The sequence below is a fragment of the Cimex lectularius genome, unplaced genomic scaffold, assembly GCF_000648675.2.
Source record: "Cimex lectularius strain Harlan isolate CLEC.00 unplaced genomic scaffold, Clec_2.1 scaffold309, whole genome shotgun sequence".
Lineage (NCBI taxonomy): Eukaryota > Metazoa > Arthropoda > Insecta > Hemiptera > Cimicidae > Cimex > Cimex lectularius.
Window position 1 is genome coordinate 206,529 of NW_019392962.1, and position 21,590 is coordinate 228,118.

The window sequence follows — 21,590 nt, forward strand, 5'->3', positions numbered from 1 at the left end:
ACAAAACGAAAAAATTTCACTTAGAAAATGGTTAAATTTACTAATTTTGATGACATTTTCTCCCTGAAAATGGCATGAAGCAACATTTACACATTTGGGGGTCGTTGACAATTCTTTAACAAAGTACAATAACAAACTTGTAGATTTTATCCGAATTTAGGCAAATTGCTTGAAAAAAATTGTTTTTTTGTCTTTTCAGTTTTTTTCTCGACTCTTCTCATTTTTAATTTCAATTTCAACTCCACCAACAGTATACATCACTAATAAATGACTCAGAATTATTTAAGAAATATTAATTTTTATTTTTAAAACTTGAAGTAAAAACTTCCAAAGTTTTTCAAGCAATTTCATCAAAATGAAGAACTATCTGTGAAATTCCATGATTGTTTTCCAGAATTTTAAGTAAATTGTGGATCACATAGAACTACATAGTAATACATTATAAATAATATAAATATTTTCATTTGCAAGCTTGTTGTTTCTTTAAATTTTTGATTATTAATATAATTTTATTGTACTTTAATTCCTTCTTTCTGACTAGAAAAAGTTTATTTTTGCCACGTAGAATTGTGTTTCTAATCATTTTATTCAGAATTACTTTAATAATTAATTTTGAATTGCTAATTATAAGATGGACAATTTAGTGTACTATTTATAGGAACTTTGCACTTCTTTCTTCAACTTCATCACTATCACATTATTACATGTATATTTTTCTTTGTGTTTACATGTACAACTTTTTCTCTAATAAATACCATTTTTTATACATAGTTTTTTTATATAAATGCCCCCTCAAATTGGTATTTATTTTTCTTACCTGCTCCTCTCTTCAATTTTGAACTTCATTAAATTGTCATGAACTCAGTACATGTACCTAATCCAAAAATTCTAGGTTCAGATGGTGTATTTTTGAAAAACTTCTTAAAAAATTTACATCATCATTCTTATTAATTCTTCTCATACCTTGCCCCTTTAACATATTTCACATAACAAGGTATAATTGCTTTCTTTTCATCTTCTCGCCAAATTCAATATAGAACTTTTACTAAATTAATTTTATATTGATAAAATTCCAGGAATATTCCATTTTTTCACATTTTCCTCTTGGTTCATATTTTTTCTCCCGACTTCTTGAAATATTTCTACTCTCAGCTTTTTACTCTCAAAGCCTCATTAAGGTATTTTTTATTTATTGAGTTGTTAATCAGATTTTGTTCAGAATTGTATGTTTCTGAATGTCCTTGAGTAATACTATTTGCAATTGGATAATTTTATCATCCTTTGACTCTTTACCACATTAACATAATTTTTAAAATATTTAAAAGATTGTACGTTGTCACATCAATTGCACAAATACAATTTAACCATGATCATGCCATAAGCTATATCAACTTCCATTAACCACTTCAATCAATGTGCATTTGAGAGATTTTGAACCGCTCACCGTGAATGAAACAAGGAACATTTCATCAAATTGTTCCTGTAAATCTAGGAAGAAACAACCCGCATGATGAATACAAATGAGACACGGCTTCCATATTTCGTCAGTTTTGTAACAGTTGGATGTACTGGATAGTGCCTCCTGATTACCATTTATTTATACATACGGTCAAATGCAGATTTAAAATTTAACTATAAATAAAATATTTTTATTTAAATCAAAAATAATACTGTCTACTAAAAAAAAATCTAGTAACAAAAACCAACATTTTGTGATCAATTTATGTTGTTTAATGAATTAATAAAGTTCTTCATCTAAAATATTCATTCATTCAAAAAATTCACAGACTTGGGAGAAATGAATGTTGTCATGCCTCTCCCTGCTTATAACCTCGATGCTGGACCAACTACTATCTGATTACTACCGTCTGTGCTGAAAAGATGGGTATATATATATTACACAGGGCGGGCGACCAGGACCCGAGGGGTTAAAAGCCTGAGTAGGCCCCCAGGTATACATTATATTGACCAAATTTTCTATAAAAATAAGTGATTTTATAACCGTTAAATTGTAGAACAATTTTCAACGCCCTAAAAAATATGCAAATATATTACAAAAATTCAACTTTTGTCAAAATCCATTACAGTTCGTGGTCCGATTGACCAATTAACTTTTTTCAATTAATGAATATTTATGAAAGGCATTGGCTGAAATAAAAAAGTCAGTGTCACAAACGGTATTCGAACCCACGACCTTCAGCTAAATACGCTGCTGCTGTACCTCTTGAGCTGCCATGACTTCGATCCGCTCGGACACCAATTTCCCATCTCAACCTCACCTCTCGAATTTTCCCTCCTTTTTGCCATTTTTCAAATGTCGTGTAATCTATTTGATTCTCGGCGACAAATGAAATGGCCACGGAGAGCTTTCGTGAAGATATACTTCACTTTAATTATTAAATCCACTACAGTTCATGGTCCGTCTTTTTTCAATTAATTAACATTTATGAAAGGCATTGATTGAGATAAAATCTTGTCAAAATAATCCATTGTTGAGTCAAATATACATATTAGATCAATATATTTAATTTTTGAGACATGTTTCATTCGCCAACTGCAATTTTTTAAATAAATTATATATAAAACTGGTGTTTTGAGTAAACTGGTAGAAATAATCCAAAAATATTCACAGTATCCAAAGATTGGATGAAAAAGGGCATGACTTAACCTTTTCTAACAGATAACATGTCTACGCTGAAAAGATAGGTAAAAGTAGATTGCTCATTATATTTTATTTTAATGTTTTTTTTTGTTTTTTTTTTGGTCTTATACTTTTTATGAAACAAGAATTTTCCTATAAATCCTCAAAGTATCTGTTTCGTTTAGGCCCACTCCTTATTATCACATCATTATTATTCTTTTTTTTATCTTCCACTTTTTATGAAACATGAATTTTCCTATAAATCCTCAAAGTATCTGTTTTGTTTGGGCCCACTCCTTATTATTATATCATTATATTTTTTTTTATCTTACACTTTTTATGAAACATGAATTCTCCTATAAATCCTCAAAGTATCTGTTTTTTTGGGCCCACTCCTTATTATTATATCATTATTATTATTTTTTTTTATCTTATACTTTTTATGAAACGGATTTTCCTATAAATTCTCAAAGTATCTGTTTCGTTTGGGCCCACTCATTATTATATCATTTTTTTTTTTTCTTATACTTTTTATGAAACATGAATTTTCCTATAAATCCTGAAAGTATCTGTTTCGTTTGGGCCCACTCCTTATTATTATATCATTATTATTCTTTTTTTTATCTTAAACTCAAAGTATCGGTTTTTGTTTTTTCCGCAAATATATCAACCCTCATTTGAACCCGGGACCTTTACCTTACAGTGATGAGCGCCGTGTCAATGCCTAAACAGTTGCGGCCACCAACACCCGCCCCATTGCTCATTATATTGACCAACTTTTCAATAAAAATAAGTGATTTTATAACCATGGAATTTTAGAATCTTTTTTTTAATTTAATTTATTCAATTTTTTCATTTTTTTTTTATTTTTTATTTTTTTATTATTTTTATTTATTTATTTATTTTTTTTTTAAATATTTTTTTTAAAAGAAAATATTGTTTGCAAACAGTAGTATTGCAGTAATACTAACAGAATCTGTAGTATCTAAGAACACTCACTTAATTAATTTTACCTCAAATTTCTGCACCCCGGGGCAAAATTGCAAAATACAAAAAAGATTTCGGGATTCCTATTTTAAAGCTTAGACCTTTGGTACAGTTTCAATTGTATTTATTATTTGAATTACTCAGATATACAAGGAATAATAAACAAATTAGTTGATTGTTAAAATGTGTTATTTATTTCTTCATTTAAGAGAATGTTGAAACATTTCATTGGCAAATCAGTTAGCTAGGTTGATAGAAGTAAATAAATTTAATATAGCAACACACACAATGGTAAACTAGTCAAAAGGTTTACATAAATTCACAGGATCTATTTTAATAAATATAATAAACATTTCTTTTTTCCAGTATGTTCCAACTAGTATGAAATTGTCAATTCATATACAAATTGTAGTAGAAAGCATATAAAAATAAATTTCAACTATTTATAAATAAAGGAAGATTCATATTGTATAGTCGTGCACTGCTTCTAGCCGCGGAGCACTTTCTGATTGTTCCGTTGGCCTTGGTATCGTGTCAGCCTGCTGATTGATCAAGAGTGGAGGGGGAGGGTCTACAATTTCCCGTCATGAGTTCACCAACAGGGCAGTGGACGAGCTCGGCGCCGGGGCGGGGACTGAAGGTGCGCAAGCTTGTCTCACGCTCATCTCCCAGGCGTCGAGAAGCTGGGATACTGTGAATTTTGACGAGAGCTTGGAAACGCGCGATGATAAAGCGGTTTTAACTGATTCGAGAAAAGGAGTAGCCGAGTGTTCATGCTCAGCGAGATGACACTCTGGCGGGCTGCTCGGATAATCTTCAGGGACTGACAAGGCGATCGGTGGCACACAAGGTAAATGCTTGTCATCCAGCCAGCAAATCAGCTGAATACTTCCACCCGTTCCTCCAGTCGGATCTAAACTTACTTTAAAACGCTGATCTAGTCTTGCTATCTCTCCTTGCAAAACCTCTGGAATATCATCGTTCGGTTCCTCAATTTTCCTCCTTTTTAGAGACGGTGGTACATTTCTAAAAGATATCACTTATACATGACATTTTTTCTTAAACAGCTAAATAAGTTTCATAAAACTACCTTATGTCTGAGCCAAAAAGTGCTTCTATAGTTGGCCCAAATGTTCTTTGAAGCGAATGATTGATAAAAGGGCTCTGTAAGTGGTTCTTAAGTGCTTCGAGCAAAGGATGCTGTTCTCGTTCTCTTACAGGTTCAACACCCTAAAAAGTATGCAAATACATTACAAAAATTCAACACTGGTCAAAATAATCCATTGTTGAGTCAAACAAACTGTAATGGATTTAATAATATTACTTTCATTAACTTTTAAGTTCGAACATGAAATGCATGTTGGTAGCCAGTTTATGGGATTTGTTGATTATTATAATTTGTAAATTAGACGTTACTTTCAATAATCTTATCTTTAAACTAAACAAAATACAATTGTTATCTTTGTGAAAAATTAAACAAAAAGTGATATTTTTTGATCAATTTAAAATTGCATTGAAGCATTTATTTCATCATAAAAAATCATTTAAAATGGTGTGTCAAAAGTTAGAACACTGAAGTATTTGATGATGTGGAAGGTAATCAAATAGTTGTTTTTACCACAAATAAAAACGATTTTTTTTCCAAATCATGGAAATAAACAAAAACAAAAAAGAACTAGTATAGAGTCATATTTGAAATTTTAAAGTTATTCTGGTCCTGAAGAACCATTTAATTTTTTTTTTAAGTATAAATTTTTAACTAACCAAAAAATATATTTTTTTTAAATAACAATATTTGTTCAAGAGAGAGAAATTCCACCAGACCACCTAAAAAGAACTTGTATAATACTATTAATAAGTGCAGCCAAATTCCATGTTATTTATCAAATGTTAATTTTTCAATTTGGCAGAAACAACAGCTCAAACATGAATAATCAAAATATGAGGTATTTTATTATGAAGGTTAAGGGCAAACCTTTATTATTAACGAATTCGATTATTAGACCTGCCCTGTATGTCCTAATCTTAACGAGCTATCACAAAAGGTGGTCAAAACAGAACAATTTGTGTGGTATGAATTTGTAAGTTTATTTAAATGGTACAAACTGGAAAATTTAGTATGTTAAAATAAGTTAAAATAATAAGCTTAAAATAAGTACTGTAAATTAAGTACAGAAGAATTTTAATTGAAGAATTCAACTCTTAGTTACTTTATTTTTTTATTTTGTTTAGAACATAATTGAGTGTCTTAGACCATGTAGTTTGTATCTGTTAATATTTTATAATATTAAAAGATGTGTTACATTATTATTATAGGATAATTAAAATATTGTCATACCCTTTTCCCGTCGACTTTCTCCAAAACTACTTCACATTTCAAAAGCGTTTCCAAAGGAACTCTTTTGTTTGGATTAGCCAATAATTCCAGTAAAGTTTTCATTTTACTTAACTTTTCAATATCTACAAAGAAAAAATAATAATAATAATAATTGACAATTCGAAGATTTATAAGTGGAAAGAGATACTCACTGGATGGGCAATCACTACCAAATCTTGATATCATTCGTCTAAGGGGTTCAACATATTTACTAAGTTGTCTGATTTTTTCTCTATAAGCAGCATCTTCCTGTAAACTGCAGGGGCTTGCATTCGGCTGTCCAGGAGTGTTGAGACAAGCTGAGCTAGGCGAGGAGGCCATGCTTAACGGCCTCTGCATCGTAGCCTGCATTGCCGTACCGCCGACAAGCTGTGGGTTACTCGGAGACGGTACGAGCGCAGGGGAAGGGACACCCATTTGTCTAAAAAAAAAAATGTTAAATCAAAACCTCATATAATATTAACTAGTTTAATCAGCTCACCCTGGCTGCATAGTGACGTTCTGCTGTACGGGAGATGTGATCGGAGGTGTCGGGCTCTGCCTGAGATACGGGCTGGCGTTTACACCCCTGGGTCCGACAAAGCCGCCAGCAGGGACGCCCATGTTGACATCGGGCCTACGGCCTTGCATTGTCTGTAGGCCTATACCTGCAGAAAGAGGACTTCCGCCTGCCCCAGGGCCCATTGCACCGCCAAGGCCAGTCATCATCACACCACCTTGTACAGAAGGCTGAAGCTTTTGCTGAAGAACAGGTCTTGAATTCATCCCCTGCATCACTGTTGAAATAAAAAAAAAAATTAAATAATATTCAGCTGGATATTAATTAATTAAATACTTACTGTTTGGATTGTTTTGTTGAGGCACCGGTGGTGGTAAACCTTGCCCCATATTTTGATTACCAGATCCTAGCAAATAATATACAATAATTTACTATTACTAAACATATTAGATACATTGTTTAATTATGTATTTATTTTTGGTCTTTTGTTTTTTAAACAAAATCTTTCTTTCTTTACAATTATCAATTATTCAAAACATTTTTATTTAGGTACTTATTTCCCAAAAATTAAGTTTTACTACGGGGACCGCAGTTGCCGAGTGACCTGCATGGTAGACTTTCGGCCCATGGCCAGGATTGTGGTTTAATTCCCACTAAAGCCCATGACATTTTTTTTTAAACTCCCCTTGCCAAAAAATATAACACAAATGTACATTTGATTGCTCTCTGGCTAATATTGAGAAATAGAAAGTAATAAAATAAATAAATATGTCATTATAGATTATAATTTTATATTTTAAAATACACAAGTTGCATAAGTCAACATATACATAATTTGGTATTTAAGTCCATCAAATGACTCGAAAATTGACATTTCAAAATAAGTGAAATGAGTAACGAAATTGAGCAATTTTGAGTTTGATTTTGTTTCTGACAGAAGTCGAGTTCGACTGGCTGAGAAAGACACAACTTTGGTGATACCGAAAATATACAGCACGTCACCGAAAGACCAGAACTGAAAAATCACTTGGCTGGACTTTTTTCATCCTAGACCAACATACAGCCTCGAGCCAGTTCAACTCAGCTCAGGGTATGATTTATTCTTCCTATCTTTTGAAGAGTCTAAATTCTAGTACGCACTGAGATTCTTTGAATCGATTCATGTTGCGGGACAGAGTCGGGGCTGCGAAGATTCATTGTTGCGATGCAGCCCCGACTCCGCTCCGTGACAAAGAACCATGTCCTGACCAAGATACAGTTCACGTTCATCAGTGCCTGTGAAAATGACGGAGGAACTAGCTCTCTCAAGAATTTCTCAGGATGATACATCCCACAAACACCGATAGGAATGCATGTCTTTGATAAACTGTAATGTCAACTCGGTACTCCACGACATACCTTTATACAAGAAGTATCAAAATCTTCAAGAAAACACTCACTAGCACGCCAACTAAACAAATGAAACAAGAGTACTTGTTCCGATTCACGTCCGCACTGGCAAATGTTGCACACCATTGAGTCAAAGAATCCCACATCGGATGGGATTCAAAAGAGTCCGAAGTGTGCCAGCCCGCAACACACTAGATTCATCGCAACAATGAGTCGTGGCAGCCCGGACTCAGGCTAGACACAGCCCAGACTCAAAGAATCCCAGTGCGTACTAGGCCTAGCATTTATGAGAGAATATTGGGTTGTCCGGAAAATAATGCAGGATTTTGGTATTAAACAAAAAAAAAGAAACTAGTTACTTTAAAGCAATGTTCTTTAATCAAAATAATTTCCCANATAAAACAACCAAGTTATATAATATATTAGTTTATAATATTAATCAATAAAACATTAAGCATGCACAATCCACTAAAAACCACAAATCTTCCTGTTAATCTAATTTGCAAATATATATATATGAAACAATTAACTACCTGATAAGAATAAATACAATTTATTTCTAATTACTTAAGTCAAACTATTGATAAATATTTACTACAACCATGCAGATGGGTTTTCTGTTTTATTCATTCAGACCTATTTAAGTGACAAAATGATAAAATAAAATATAATATACATCAAAATTTTAAAAAATCTATTAAAACAAAATATTTCAAAAGGAAAGGTTTAAAATACAAAAACGTACACATATATATTTTTTTGTTTACCTTGTCGTGCTAAATTTTGTAGAGCATTGATTGGATCCTGCATGTTAGGGCCACCATTATTGTTCATGAGGCCGGTTTTCTTCGAGGCTGCATTCATAACGGTTTATTAGTACTTAATGTGAAATTGTTTGAGAAGAAAATAAATTCTTTTTAAGCCTTCAATTTTAAAGGCAATTGTAACCGGTAAAGTTGGCAGAGCTGCAATTCATTCTCATAATCATTGATTGTAAAAATGTGGAAGGGTGAAATGGAAAACTATTTGTTCATTTACCAAGGTCATATAACACAAGGGTTTTATTTATAAAAATGAATCAGGAGGTTGATCAGAAAATAATGTCCAATGTTTACTGTTTTACAAATTTCTTTTCACACATTATTATTAAGCTTTATATTGTGTTCATTGGTAAAAAAATTTGAAAGATAAAAATTCATTCCTGTTTTTTAATTAAAAATGGTGAGTTATTTCCAATACAGAAAAGGGAAAAAATTGCAAGGAAAAAATCATTTGGTACATGTGATGCTGATATATTAGCAAAAAACTGTCATAAAAGTCAAAAATTGAAGATATATCTTAAAAATTAATGCACTGTCAATAAGTGGCCTTCGGAGGACCGACTTGCAAAAAAGGGGTCATCCTCACCCGATTAAGGATAGGCCATGTGAGGTTGACACAAGGATGATTAGTTGCCCACTGGAGTATTTGGGTCCCCTGTTCTGATTTTGGAGTTAACAGGGGGGTTTTTTTTATTGTATATACTAACAGTTTTATGTCCCTAATGTGTGTTGAGAGTGAATGTGTAGTGTGAGAAGACAATGGCGGAATATTGAGTACTCCATACCCTAACTGAGAAAATGGTATGTAAATAAGAAAGATTGTGTTGGGGACTGAAATGATCTAGCCGTTAATAGTCCCCGGTGCCTAACCTTAATGCTGGACAATTAAGACCAAGATCTGCCAAACCCGGGGTGGGTGATTCTCTAGCCTTCTGCTAATTTATTCTAAATTACAAAGGCTGGAATTGCCAGTGGACCGTGAGAAATGATTGGCACAACTCTGTACACATTTATAGATTTGACCTTTTACAAATCAGTAGTCAGAATAGCAAAGATCTCTATTGTATTGCTATTTGTACTACATCATCTGATTCTGATTTGTAATTTGCTTTCAATGCCCCTATCCAATTACCTAATGGGCCTTGAGTCAGTAACGACTCGGACAAGTCCAACACCTCTTCTCAACCCATTTTACATCAATTTTTCAATTTTACCAGAGGCAGAGTGTACTTAATGCATTATTTTTTACTTTCCTGTTTTTCAGATAATCATTGAGTACACACATGGGCAAGGCATCTAATTTCACTATCCTCCACTATAGAATTATTTCATGGTCACTCTCATACCTAAACCCCACAAATCTCCCAGCAACATATCCTACAGACCTGATACAGACATATCAGCCTTCTCGCAATTAAATCCTAGAAAGACTCTGTGTAAAATGTCTAATACCCCTCTAGATCTAAAGAAAACCACTCCTCGTCGTATCACGATGCTTCAAGGTTGATAAGGTGTTCCAGTGTGTTCTCTAAAATAACACTGATCAAGCTGGTGTCTCACAAGGGAGCATTCTTAGTCCCACCTTATTTACTATTTATACTACTGACATGCCAATACATTCAAACACCATCCTTACAAAACCGCAATCACCTAACTCAAATATTACCCAAGCCACTTCCAATAACCAGGAGCAACTTGAGCTCATCGAAGAATGGTACAAAATGTGCAATATGAAACTGAACAGACATATGCACCCAAAATGTGTTTTCATTAAACCAACTTCCTACATGTACAGTTAAAAAACAGTTCTCAATTGTCTGACACTGATTTGCTTCCACTTCCTGTCAGTGTCTAAAGTCATGGTCTTCCTAATCGGTACGAGTGGGAAAGACCTAAATTACCGAATTTGAACTTAGAAACCATCTTTGGCATTTACAACTTACACTTGGATAAACATCGAAATTGTTTTTGGTAACAACTATTGTGTTATTATCCTTATGAAACTCAAAACGCATACACCGGATATCTTCCTTTTCTGGTATTTGGCTGGCCATTTCACCATAAATTGCAAAAAAATTACGATTTAATTATTTCTGATATAACAATATTTTCAACAACAAGGATTATCCTTTGGGTTAGGATAAGCTCATTCTCTACCATAAGCTCGGAGTGCGAGGTGAGAAAAGAAGGACGATGAAGGACCTCTATTTGCACCTGCTTTTATTTTTTTATTTTTGTAAATGCAAGGAGTTGTATATGTCACAGACCACTTATTTTTATTTTATTTTCTTAATCTTAACACATTTATTTTTAGGTCTGTTGAAATTTATTTGTGTCAGGTCACCGTTTTTTTTTTTTTGCAATTAATTTGTTTGAATTTGTGGCTTGTGGCACAGATATTTTTTTTTTTTCGTTTTACATTTGTGAGTAAGAGGTGTTGCTTCGTGGGGATCCACGCAAAGATCGGAATAATGAGTAAACAAGTGATTCTAACCTAAAAATGTCTTTGGCACAACTTTGAAGTACACAATGAGCTGATAAATAATGACACATGGATATTGACATGGTCAGAAATAATATTATTTTCCAGCCCCCCCCCTTAGGCAGTAGACTGCCAAGGAATCCCCACATAAGACTAGACTCAAGCAGCAAGAACTAAACTGACAATATGGACCACTACAAAAGTCTTCTAGGACTGAAATAACAACTAAAAAATCAACACTGTATTAAACACTGCTTTGACCTATTTCGACAGGACCTGTGGGGTACCACCAAACCATCAAATATCCAAATAATCCAAGCATTCCATCAAGAGTCCTGAGAAGCATTCTCCAAGCTGCTTACGTCTCTAACCTCAAAATCACAATGACCTCACAATTTCCTTCATTAAAGAATTGATCAGATCAAGCCACTTAAGTTTGACTCTAATCATTCAACCTATTATCTACATTACCACCCATCCTAAGAACCTTCCATATTGCCTCAAATAACAATGGCCCTGAGACTTCTTTGCCTTTAATTCGATAACGCTTCTTACAACGTGTATTCTTCAGATGAAGGCTGTAGTGTCAGTGCTATGGCTGGGCACAAAAAAAAAAGAAGAAAATTATCAAAGAACAATTTCCAATAAATATATTTATATACAGGATAAAGGTAAAAATAAAAAATCTTTTCAGAACACATTTGATTCAAGGAGCATTATTTGCTAGGCCGTTGGTTTTATGAAAGTTCAATTCGAACGTTTAGTTAAACTGAGATTAAATGCAGCTTTCTAGGAAATAGTGGAAATTACTAATTGATCTGGAAACGCTTTTTCAAAGGACATAACAATTTCATATACAGGGCAAAGGTAAAAATAAAAAAATCTTTTTAATACAGGCTTAATTCAAGCATTCTTTATTTTTTTACTTTCTTTACTTTTATTTCTTAGTTAAACAGAAATTAAATGCAGCTTTCAAGGAAATAGAGCAAGCAGAAAAAAAGAAATATGCAATAAATAAAACATGTTAATGAATTAATGAAAGCTGGTAAACTATCAAAAAATGGATTCCTATAAAATAATTAAGAATTGATATGTAAACACTCTTTCAAAAGACATAACAATTTCAAGGACGTGATAAAGTAGTTAAATAAGTTGGCAAGAAATTATCAAGACAAATGGGTATCTCATGAAATAATTGAGGTGTTCATTTAATACCACATCCGTTCATTTAATACCATAAAATACTACATCAGTTACACGGATTTTATTTAAACATGATCAAACAAATGTGTACAAATAAATTGCAAACCTAGAGATCAAGTTTCAGATATAACGTTTTTTAGAAAAATCGAGCATGGCTGGCGAATTTCATCGCTTGGTCCACTAATCATTGGCTTGGTCAAGAAGGGTAAAAAAAAGTTTATCTTTATGATGAAATTATTTTTACAATGTATGTGGTCTGTCCAACTACTATGAGCAAATGTTGCCGCTCTTGACAGAAATTTCATCTTTGAACATTTGTTTTTTATCCACAATTTTTTTTCTTTTAAGGGCTGTGTACTTTTCCTTTCTTTAATTATCAATCTGTGGGGTACCACCAAGCCATTGAATATCCAAACATTCCAATCAAATGTCCTAACAAGCTTCTCCAAGCTACTTACTACATCTCTAACCTCACAACAACCACAATGGCCCTTCATTAAAGAATTGATCAGTTCAAGCCTCTCATGTTTCACTCTAATCTTTCAACTTATCCTCTCCGTTACCACCCGTCCCAATATCCTTGGTCAAGAAGAAAAAAAAATGTTTCTCGATGAAGAAATTATTATTCAAATTTACTACACTCTGAGCAAATTGTTGCCATTCTTGACAGAAATGTCATCTTTGAACATTTATTTTTTATCCAATGTTTTAAGGGATGTGTACTTTTCCTTCCTTTAATTATGGATCAGAGTCTAAAAATACTTTAACAAACATTATTTCCCAATCAACCATAATTTTATAACTGCCAGATTTGTGTTCCGACAACATATTGTTCAATTAAACTCCCAACATTTTATTTCTTTGTTCACTGATGAAATTATTTTAAGTGAGGTGAAGAAAATTTTTTACAAACATAATTTTTTAAACAATGTAAAATTAATAATACTAATGAAAAACTGTTAATGTGAATAGTGAAAATGCAAGCAATAAAAACTCATTTGTAAAAAGGGAATCTCTTTGATTATTTGAATTATATCATTTATTATATATCATATTAATCATATAATATATATATATGTATATGTATTTATATTATTATATATGCACTCTTGATGTTTAAAAGTCTTAACAGATCAACACAATAACAGAGTGAGTTAAAAAATGAAGCCAAATATCTAGGACAAAACACAAAGCCAAGATTTACAATTTAATGTTTGAGTATTCATTTGATTCATTGTTTGTATATTCATCATTTTAGGGAGATTGATGCAGAATACAATTCTTTCCTCCACTGCGACCAAAACAGGTCTATTGTGGCACACCTACAGTTTATAGCCGTTCCTTGGAAAGTACGCTATTCCTTATCAAATTGAAGACTTTCTTTCCTTGATGGCTTTTTGTGCCTCTTAATGCTTTACATTCGCAAAGGATATGAGTTGATGTTTCTAGTTCCTCCTAACAGAGCCGGCAGGTTTCTAACTCAGCCTTACCCCTCTTCTTAAGGCGATAGTTAAGAGGACAGTGACCAGTATACTGGCCTACAATTCTCCTCAAATCCTGCTTGCTGAAAGGGAGCGGAGTTTGTTCATCTTCCATTTTGAGATTTTTATAAATCTCTTAGCTTGCCTCATACCTAGTGTTTGCCCAGTATTTCTTTCTCAATCTATTTTTCCAGTTCGAACTTAAGTACACTCCATGGAGTACTTAGTCATGATTCTGGTCCTATGGTGAGTGGGTTTTTTTTTTTTTTTTTTTTTTTTTTTTTTTTTTTTTTTTTTTTTTTTTTAAAGAGAGGACTTACTCTTAACATTTTAGAAAAGAAGACATGGTGAAAATGAGGAACCAATCAACCCACTGAGTGCATACAATCGAAAACCTCCAGCCGAGATTTGGAAAAAAAAGTTTAGATTCTGAATCCCAACATGATTCTTAATAGACATGAGAAAGAATGAACACTGTTTTGTTTTAAAAATCTCGCATAGTTACATTGAAAACAGCCTCTCTTACAATTAACGAGAAAAAGAAGATGGCATCAAACAACACAGTATGTACAGATTCTGAAAAGAGGAATAAGAAATTCTAATACTCTTATTAATAGATTGTGATGATACACTTATCCGCTGGAGGAAATTCTTTGGGATGACAATGTTGCTCTCAAAGAGCGCAGTAGGCCAATTCCCCTGAATATACACCAACTTTATCAGGTAAAAATGTTTGATCTACCTGTTGAATCAAAGAACATTTGACATACAGACCAAACTGAAATGTAACATGTTTTCTAATATCTCAGGATTATTGTTTTATGTTGTTTTTCCAGCCAAAAATGTAAATTTTAAAAAAATAATGAGACAATTTTACAATAGAAACAGCATATTATTCTATTTAAAATGTATTATTTCCTAAAATATGTAAAAATAATGCTGTATCTACTGTAAATCGCTTCATTATTTTCTTGGCTGCTCCGTAACTCCATAAAATAAAAAACTGAGATATTTAAATTCAACACCAGCAACAAATCACCTACTGATGTTTTATGTTAACCATGTTGCTCATTGTTCTAGAAATGGAGGCATTTTCCTGTATTGAAACCTAATAAATTTTTGATAAGGTGAATTTTATTTTTTTGTCACGGTTGTTGAAGTAGTCGTCTTAATCTGCCATTTCACTTTTATCATGCTAAATGTGAAGTGAAAAACTCAAATGTTAATCTACATCGACAAACCATAACCAAGGATGAAAAAAAAGTTACATATACACATAACTCTAATGTGACAATTCAGTTAGTAGTGAAGGGTTTAGTTATTCTATAAATGAGATTAAAATTGAGTGACACAATTAACATTTGTTAACAACACCCCATCATTCATATTAGCATGAAGAGGGAAAAAATATTTAAAACGAACTTACTCACTTCCCTGACGTGAAATATAAGCCTGGCGACCAGCCCGAGATACTCCTCCTGGAAAATTCTCGTTTTAAAAAATGTTTCATTAAACAAACGTACAATTAATACCTTTGTTTTTGATTTTTGAAATACATGGCTTTCCATCTCGATGCCAGATTTGGAAGTGGTCATCCCAGATCTCTGAATAGCCTCATCACTGTGAACAAAACCAAAACTTTTACGATTTTTAGGAATTTCTCTATTTATATTTTTTGTAATTATTGATAATTTGATCAGCCACCGTGTGTACGATCGCAGTCAGACTACAGCATACAGCAAACAAGGATGGCCAGGGATGATAAAATGTGCAAAAACTTGCAAAAATAAATGATAAAATTTCAACGTTTGGAACATCGTAAGATTATTTACAGACATTCTTTTATGGGCAAAACATAAACTGTCTACAAAGTTACACAAGTGAATATTTTCACATAATGAAGAGGCCTCATAATTTTTATAGGTGCCTTGCTCCTGAAAAAAGAGATATAATTCTGCCTTTCTATTTGCAATGCAATATAATAGTTTATATGGTATTTATCCGCCCTTTAGTTAACACATGAGCAGACTGTGTGCGCCTGATTTTTTTTTTTTTTTTTTTTTGTCATTTTGCAAGTTTTTCAGCTACCCAGGGCTAATACACTATATCATAACTATTTTCACATTTACAATATGTTTTGCTATATAAAATCTTCTTGGCTATTTGTATATTTTGCTTTATCCAAAATTTTGGAGCTGTAACGCAGGTGTGTGTCTAAGAAGTAGCACTTCTAGTCTAAAGATCACCCTGAGTTGATGAGACAAGCCAGCTTTTGCAGTTTTAACAATTGATTTAAAAAAAAAAAAAAAAAAAAGGTTTTGGGTTGTCTTTCAAGGACAGCATAGCATGAGGTCTACTTATTGTAATATACAATCGACTATATACCCTCTAAATAATTACATACTTAATACAAATTCTTTCGCATTGGCTCTTTGAATGTTGAGAGAGATTAATCTGACTTTAAATTTAAAACAATTATCAATGTCAGAAATGTAATTTGGTCCCTATTGATCATCTTCTTCTAAGTATCCTCGCTGGGTTGGTCTGTCAGACAGGTTTCAGCATTTCATAATCTTCAGTGAGCCTGTGATTCTGTTAAGACACTTTTGGAATGTGTGTGTGTGTGCATCGTTTTCTTTCCAATTTTTATGCAAAAATGGTTGAGAAGAAAAATCAGCGTCATGAGTGGGATTTGAACCCATGACTTTCGGCTGTTGACACTAAATTTTCTTCTCAACAGTCTCTGCATAAAAATTGTAAATAATAATTAATAAAGAGACAACAAATTAAAAAGTCATTTTCTTTGTTTGGTGACTTTTTTTTTTTTTTTTTTTTTTTTTTTTTTTTTTTTTTTTTGTGCTGATCAATTTTTGCGGTCATCAGTCCTTTTCTTTTTTAAATGGCAATGTTTCGAATGATGTAAAAGATTTAAGTGAATATGTGTGTTTACGAGTTTTGTAGTGTAAACATGGCTGATAGAAATACCTCCGCCAAAAAAAAGTTTTGTAGTGTTAAATGTGTTGTGTTTGTATATTTCCAAGTTTTCTAATATTAACCCCATATATATTTAGTAGTCATAACTGACCATATTAATTATTTTAAGTTATTATACTTTTTATCTAAGGTTTTTTTTAAGATAAAATAATTAGTGTCACGATAGCTCAAGTGGTTAGAAAAGCAGCATATTGAGCCAAAAGTTGTGGATTCGAATCCGCTTGTGACACTAACACACTAACTTTTCCTTCTCAACCAAGGCCTTAGATAAAAAATTTTCTAGTATGTTATTTTTCATCCTTTTTTGTAATCCTTATTGTTTTTGTTTTTTTCATGCTTGTCTGTACTGCAGAGAGTTCATAATGCTTTTCTTTGAGGTAAGTCGCATTTGATTTTTGTCATTGTCCCTAAACAATCTTATCCTTGTATCTGTGTTTTTTGTCCTGTCAGACCAACGTATTCACACTGGGTTTATAAAAGTTTTACCTTAGTAGTTTTGCAATGCTGTTTGTTCTGTTCAATGTTAATTTTTAATTATCATATTTTTGTTTTTAATTCTTAATTCTTGGAATAGATTTTTAGTTTATACGTTTCTTCCTCTATTTTCATAAATGTGGCCATTTAAAGCTTTTTTGTTGTGTCATTTTGTTTATTATATTATTGTCATGTTTGTGGTGTATTCCATTATTGTACGCAGGGGGCGCATATACCAGCTTCAGGTTGTTAATCAACCTCCATAGCCTTGCCAGTGGTTCTTTAGTTTTTAGCTAGCTTGTTTGTAGCTTTTCCACTCTTAGTTGCAAGAATCTGCACCTACAAAGACCTTCACAAAAACATAAAATGTGTTTTGCTGACTCCTTCTTTACCTGGCAGTATCTGCACAATGTTTCTTCTGTCTGTACTCCTACAGTACATATGCCTTCTTAGGTGGCAATGCCCTGTCAGGAGTCCAACCAGAATCCTGGTTCTGTTACAGTTGCCCTTCAGCAATTCCTTTAAAAGTTTTGCGGATGACCCTTCCATGAATCTCTTCATATGGTTGCTTGCCTGGGGTTTATTCCACCAAACTTTGGACTCACTAAGCTATTTATTAACTATTTTGTTGTAATATGGTAGACCACAGTGCAGTTCGGGACCTAGGAAGTACATGTTGGCTCCTTCTTTGGCCGACATATCAACCTTTTCATCGCCTCTACTACCTCCAATTACCCAAGGACCCATGCCATGTTCAGGCCATTGGTCTCACTGAACAGGCCAGGGCCTCCAAGCAAGTTCCAAACACTTCTTGCGTTCACCTCGCAATGGCCTTTAGTCACATGGGAGTAGAAGGCAACAAGAAAGCAGACACCCTTGCAAGGAAAGGAGCTGCTATACTGCTAATAGGACCGAGCTCTTCTGTGGCATAGGAACTCTCAATGAGTACCTCAGACAGGACAAAAAGAAAATGAAGGAACAATGGAATTCACTCATTGGACACAATCCAAGAATCTCCTAACAAATTTCGGATGGAAAGAAGTTACAGAATGTGTCAAAGGAAACTGGAAAAAATTGTGAATCCTAACAAGATTCTTAACAGGACACTGCAAGCTAAATGGGCATTTAAAGAAGATTAGAGTAATCCAAGATGGTATATGCAGATTCTGCAAAGAGGCAGAGACACCAACACACCTATTAACAAACTGTGGTGCTACACTTGCCCACAGGAGAAAGTGCTTTCTGATGTACAATTCAACCATTGAAACCGGGCCTACAAATCAAGTTCCTTGATGAAATAGGACTCACCGGTGTGCTTTAGGCAGAGAATGGGGAATACAATAGCTCTTAAAGAGCACAGTACATTACACCCCAAACAATCAACATCTAAGGGCCTTCAATGCTGTGTGACTGTCAGAGAAGATGACCATCTTCCAGGAATATTCCTTTTTATTTCTCTGGTGCAGTGTTCAATCGCTATGATTTCAGATGAAAAACTTTAGCATATTTACCTAACTTTAGAGTCAATTCATTCTTTGGATTCATACCTAAGACTCTAGCCACTGTGTGCTATTGCATGGTGGCATGCCACTGGTGCTATTGCATGGTGGCATGCTCACTGTTTTTAGCTAGTTTTGTTTTTCTCTTTTGCAGTACTGTTTTTAATATATTTCTCATATATTTTAGTGTTGCATTTATTACAGGTGGGGGTGGTTTGAGTCGCATGTATGTCATATGCAGTTAGTTTTCTGTATGCAGTAGACTCTCGATAATTGCTACATATTCCTTGCAGATAATAGAAAATACCTCGAATTTCAGTCTTCAAAGCATTTTCTTCCATCTACTAGGCAGACACTTTCTGTATTGCGCGTGCCTATCATCAATGTTATGTATGAACTTTTTTTTACTTCAATTAAGCTCAGTTGTTTTACCACCAGTTGTTCCCAATTTCTCTCATACACACTCACATTCAAGAGAACTAGTGGGGCAACCACAGATGCGTTAAAATGTGGATAGCAAGTTTGTATGTCAAATTGTAGGTTGTTTTCAGTTTTAGTGATTATTAGGTTTAAAAAACGTTTACTGTTGTTGCTTTCAATTTCTGCTTTGAATTTTTGAATTATATGTTTTTGTATAAGGAGTTTCTAGGTCTTTCATTATGTGGTTTACGTTGTTGATGTCTAACACAGCGAGGATGTATGTATATGTAATATGCATGTAATGTTTTTTGCCATAATTTTCTAATATATCTCTTTGAGTATAAAGTTGTGGCAACTGACAAGACCATCAAATCAAAGATAGGCAGACAAAGATCGGTATGGATCAAATTACAGATTCAACACGCTGCAGACCATAAGAAGAAATCTTAAAATTACTAATCATTTTTTCTTGTGAAAATGGAAAAATGTATTATGTTGACATTACGTTCATAAAAGTTTAACAAAAAAAACCAATGGGGTTAAAAGTTTAACTATTGATCCTTGTATGTTTAGAGGTCATAATTGAGCTATTTAATTATTTCAATTAATTATATTTTTATCTAAAATCTTGGTTGTGATGAAAAAGTTAATATCACGAGCGGGATTCGAACCCACCTCAATAGGCTTGAACTGTATTGTAATGGAACGTTCCATCAGAGTAATACGTTCTCTCATCAATCTCACTCAAATGATTGACACAAAAGTTTATGTTTTAATTTTTAATTAGCCGTAAGACTCGTTTTTTAATTAATAAAATAATATGCATAATAAAGTGGAAACAAGTTTTTAACAAGCTTTTTTCTTTTCACCATGCCAGAACGAATATGACCAAAAATGACAATGTATGAATTTTAAAAAAAAACGACAGGCAGCTCCTGTCGAAATATAGCTGACAACTTACAGCTTGTTGACGACGCTCTGCCTGAAAGCCGGGGTCCTCCATTCCTCCGTGATCGACATGCCGGCCCTTTCAAATTTCAAATTCAACTTTTCTAAATTAAAATTTTTAAACAACCAAAAAGAACAACCGAAAAAATGAACGGTACAAGGCCAAGATCAAATGCAACTGGAGCGAACCTTCTTCGTTCGACAAGCTGCCAGTCAAATGCGAATACGCCCCGTACCTTTACAATTTCTAAACGCTGACAGAACCGAGGAGCTCTGTTGATAGCCACAGTTTTATATTTCTTTTTGAGAAAACGAATTTTGAATTAATCCTTCTAAAAAGAAATAAAACTATTGAACAAATTATTTTCATTTTTATACATTTAATTTAAGAGAAGTGGCTTTATGTTTATCCTTTCCCTTTGCCTGGCTTTATGACTAAAGATTCCCGTAATAATATCTAGATATTATATTAGTCAGATTTATTATAATAAACCTAAAATAATGACCTATTTATATATTTCTTGCAGAATAAATAAAAAATAATAAGATTAAAATCGAGGATAAAAAAAACATAAAATTTATTAAGAGCATAATTATTTTCCAATTGATCTTTTTTCTTTTCTTTTTTTTCAATTTAAAATGTAATTTAATAGAACAAAAACACATATTTCAGCATAAACAATTGTATTGGATATTTTTTTCATGTCCGTATGATTTTTATAGAAATTTATTGACGTCTATCCCTTCTCTTTTTCCGGCAGAACGACGAAGGTTTTCACTTTTGTACAACGAAACCTGTAAAGTAACGTTAGATTGACCAAAATTCACTAAAATTTCAAACAATTCCATAATACTGTAGAACCATTGCATAAATTAAAATATTAATCCGTCATTAAGAAGAAGGATTATCATACAATTTCTTAATAACTTTATTTCTGTTGTTCGAAAAATTTGTCTACCCATGTTTATCTATAAAGGAACATAATAGACAAAAAATGAAAATTTCAGTTTGAATAATTTCGATCGAGATTTATTGACGTTTATTCCTTCTCTTTGTCGAACAGTGCGACAATATTGTGTAATAAAACCAGTAACATACCGTTAGTCCAAATTATTCAATTAACTGAATTATTAACCAAACTGAGCAAAAATTTAGTAATTCCATGTTATATAAATCAAAATATTAATTCATTAAAAGGAAGGATGAATAAAAATTATCGTACTATAACTTAATAACCTTATCTCCATTTTTTGAAAAATATGTCTACACATTATTATTCACAAACGAACTTGAAAAACAAAAACTCATTGTTCTGAGAAAAAAAACTAATCGTGTTTAGGTACAGAATTTAATTTTTTGAGTTCGTCGAAATTT

At 32.9% G+C, this 21,590-nt stretch overlaps 1 protein-coding gene across 2 annotated transcripts; it reads right to left on the minus strand.

The window, feature by feature from the left end:
* Nucleotides 1-3,799: 3,799 nt before the first annotated feature.
* LOC106672048 (mediator of RNA polymerase II transcription subunit 15) lies at nt 3,800-20,441 on the minus strand. 2 transcript variants are annotated; one of them, XM_014403144.2, is made up of 10 exons: nt 20,229-20,441; nt 15,413-15,500; nt 15,307-15,358; nt 8,661-8,747; nt 6,845-6,910; nt 6,487-6,781; nt 6,158-6,426; nt 5,967-6,088; nt 4,719-4,858; nt 3,800-4,654 (listed from the first exon to the last, which is right to left on the minus strand). In XM_014403144.2, the coding sequence occupies exons 1-10, from the start codon at nt 20,285-20,287 to the stop codon at nt 4,213-4,215; spliced, it is 1,620 nt and encodes a 539-aa protein (XP_014258630.1). In that variant the 5' UTR covers nt 20,288-20,441; the 3' UTR covers nt 3,800-4,212. The 2 variants fall into 2 exon arrangements, with proteins under 2 accessions (XP_014258630.1, XP_014258631.1); XM_014403145.2 differs by lacking the exon at nt 8,661-8,747.
* Between the last annotated feature and the right edge of the window lie 1,149 nt (nt 20,442-21,590).

Excerpts from the sequence above, each read along its gene's own strand:
- LOC106672048 (XM_014403144.2), bottom strand. The coding sequence starts at position 20,287 with ATGTCGATCACGGAGGAATGGAGGACCCCGGCTTTCAGGCAGAGCGTC. Across the intron at positions 15,501-20,228 it reads CAGAGCGTCGTCAACAAGCT|TGATGAGGCTATTCAGAGAT; the intron begins GTAAGTTGTCAG and ends TTTTGTTCACAG. Across the intron at positions 6,782-6,844 it reads TCAACAAAACAATCCAAACA|TGATGCAGGGGATGAATTCA; the intron begins GTAAGTATTTAA and ends TTATTTCAACAG.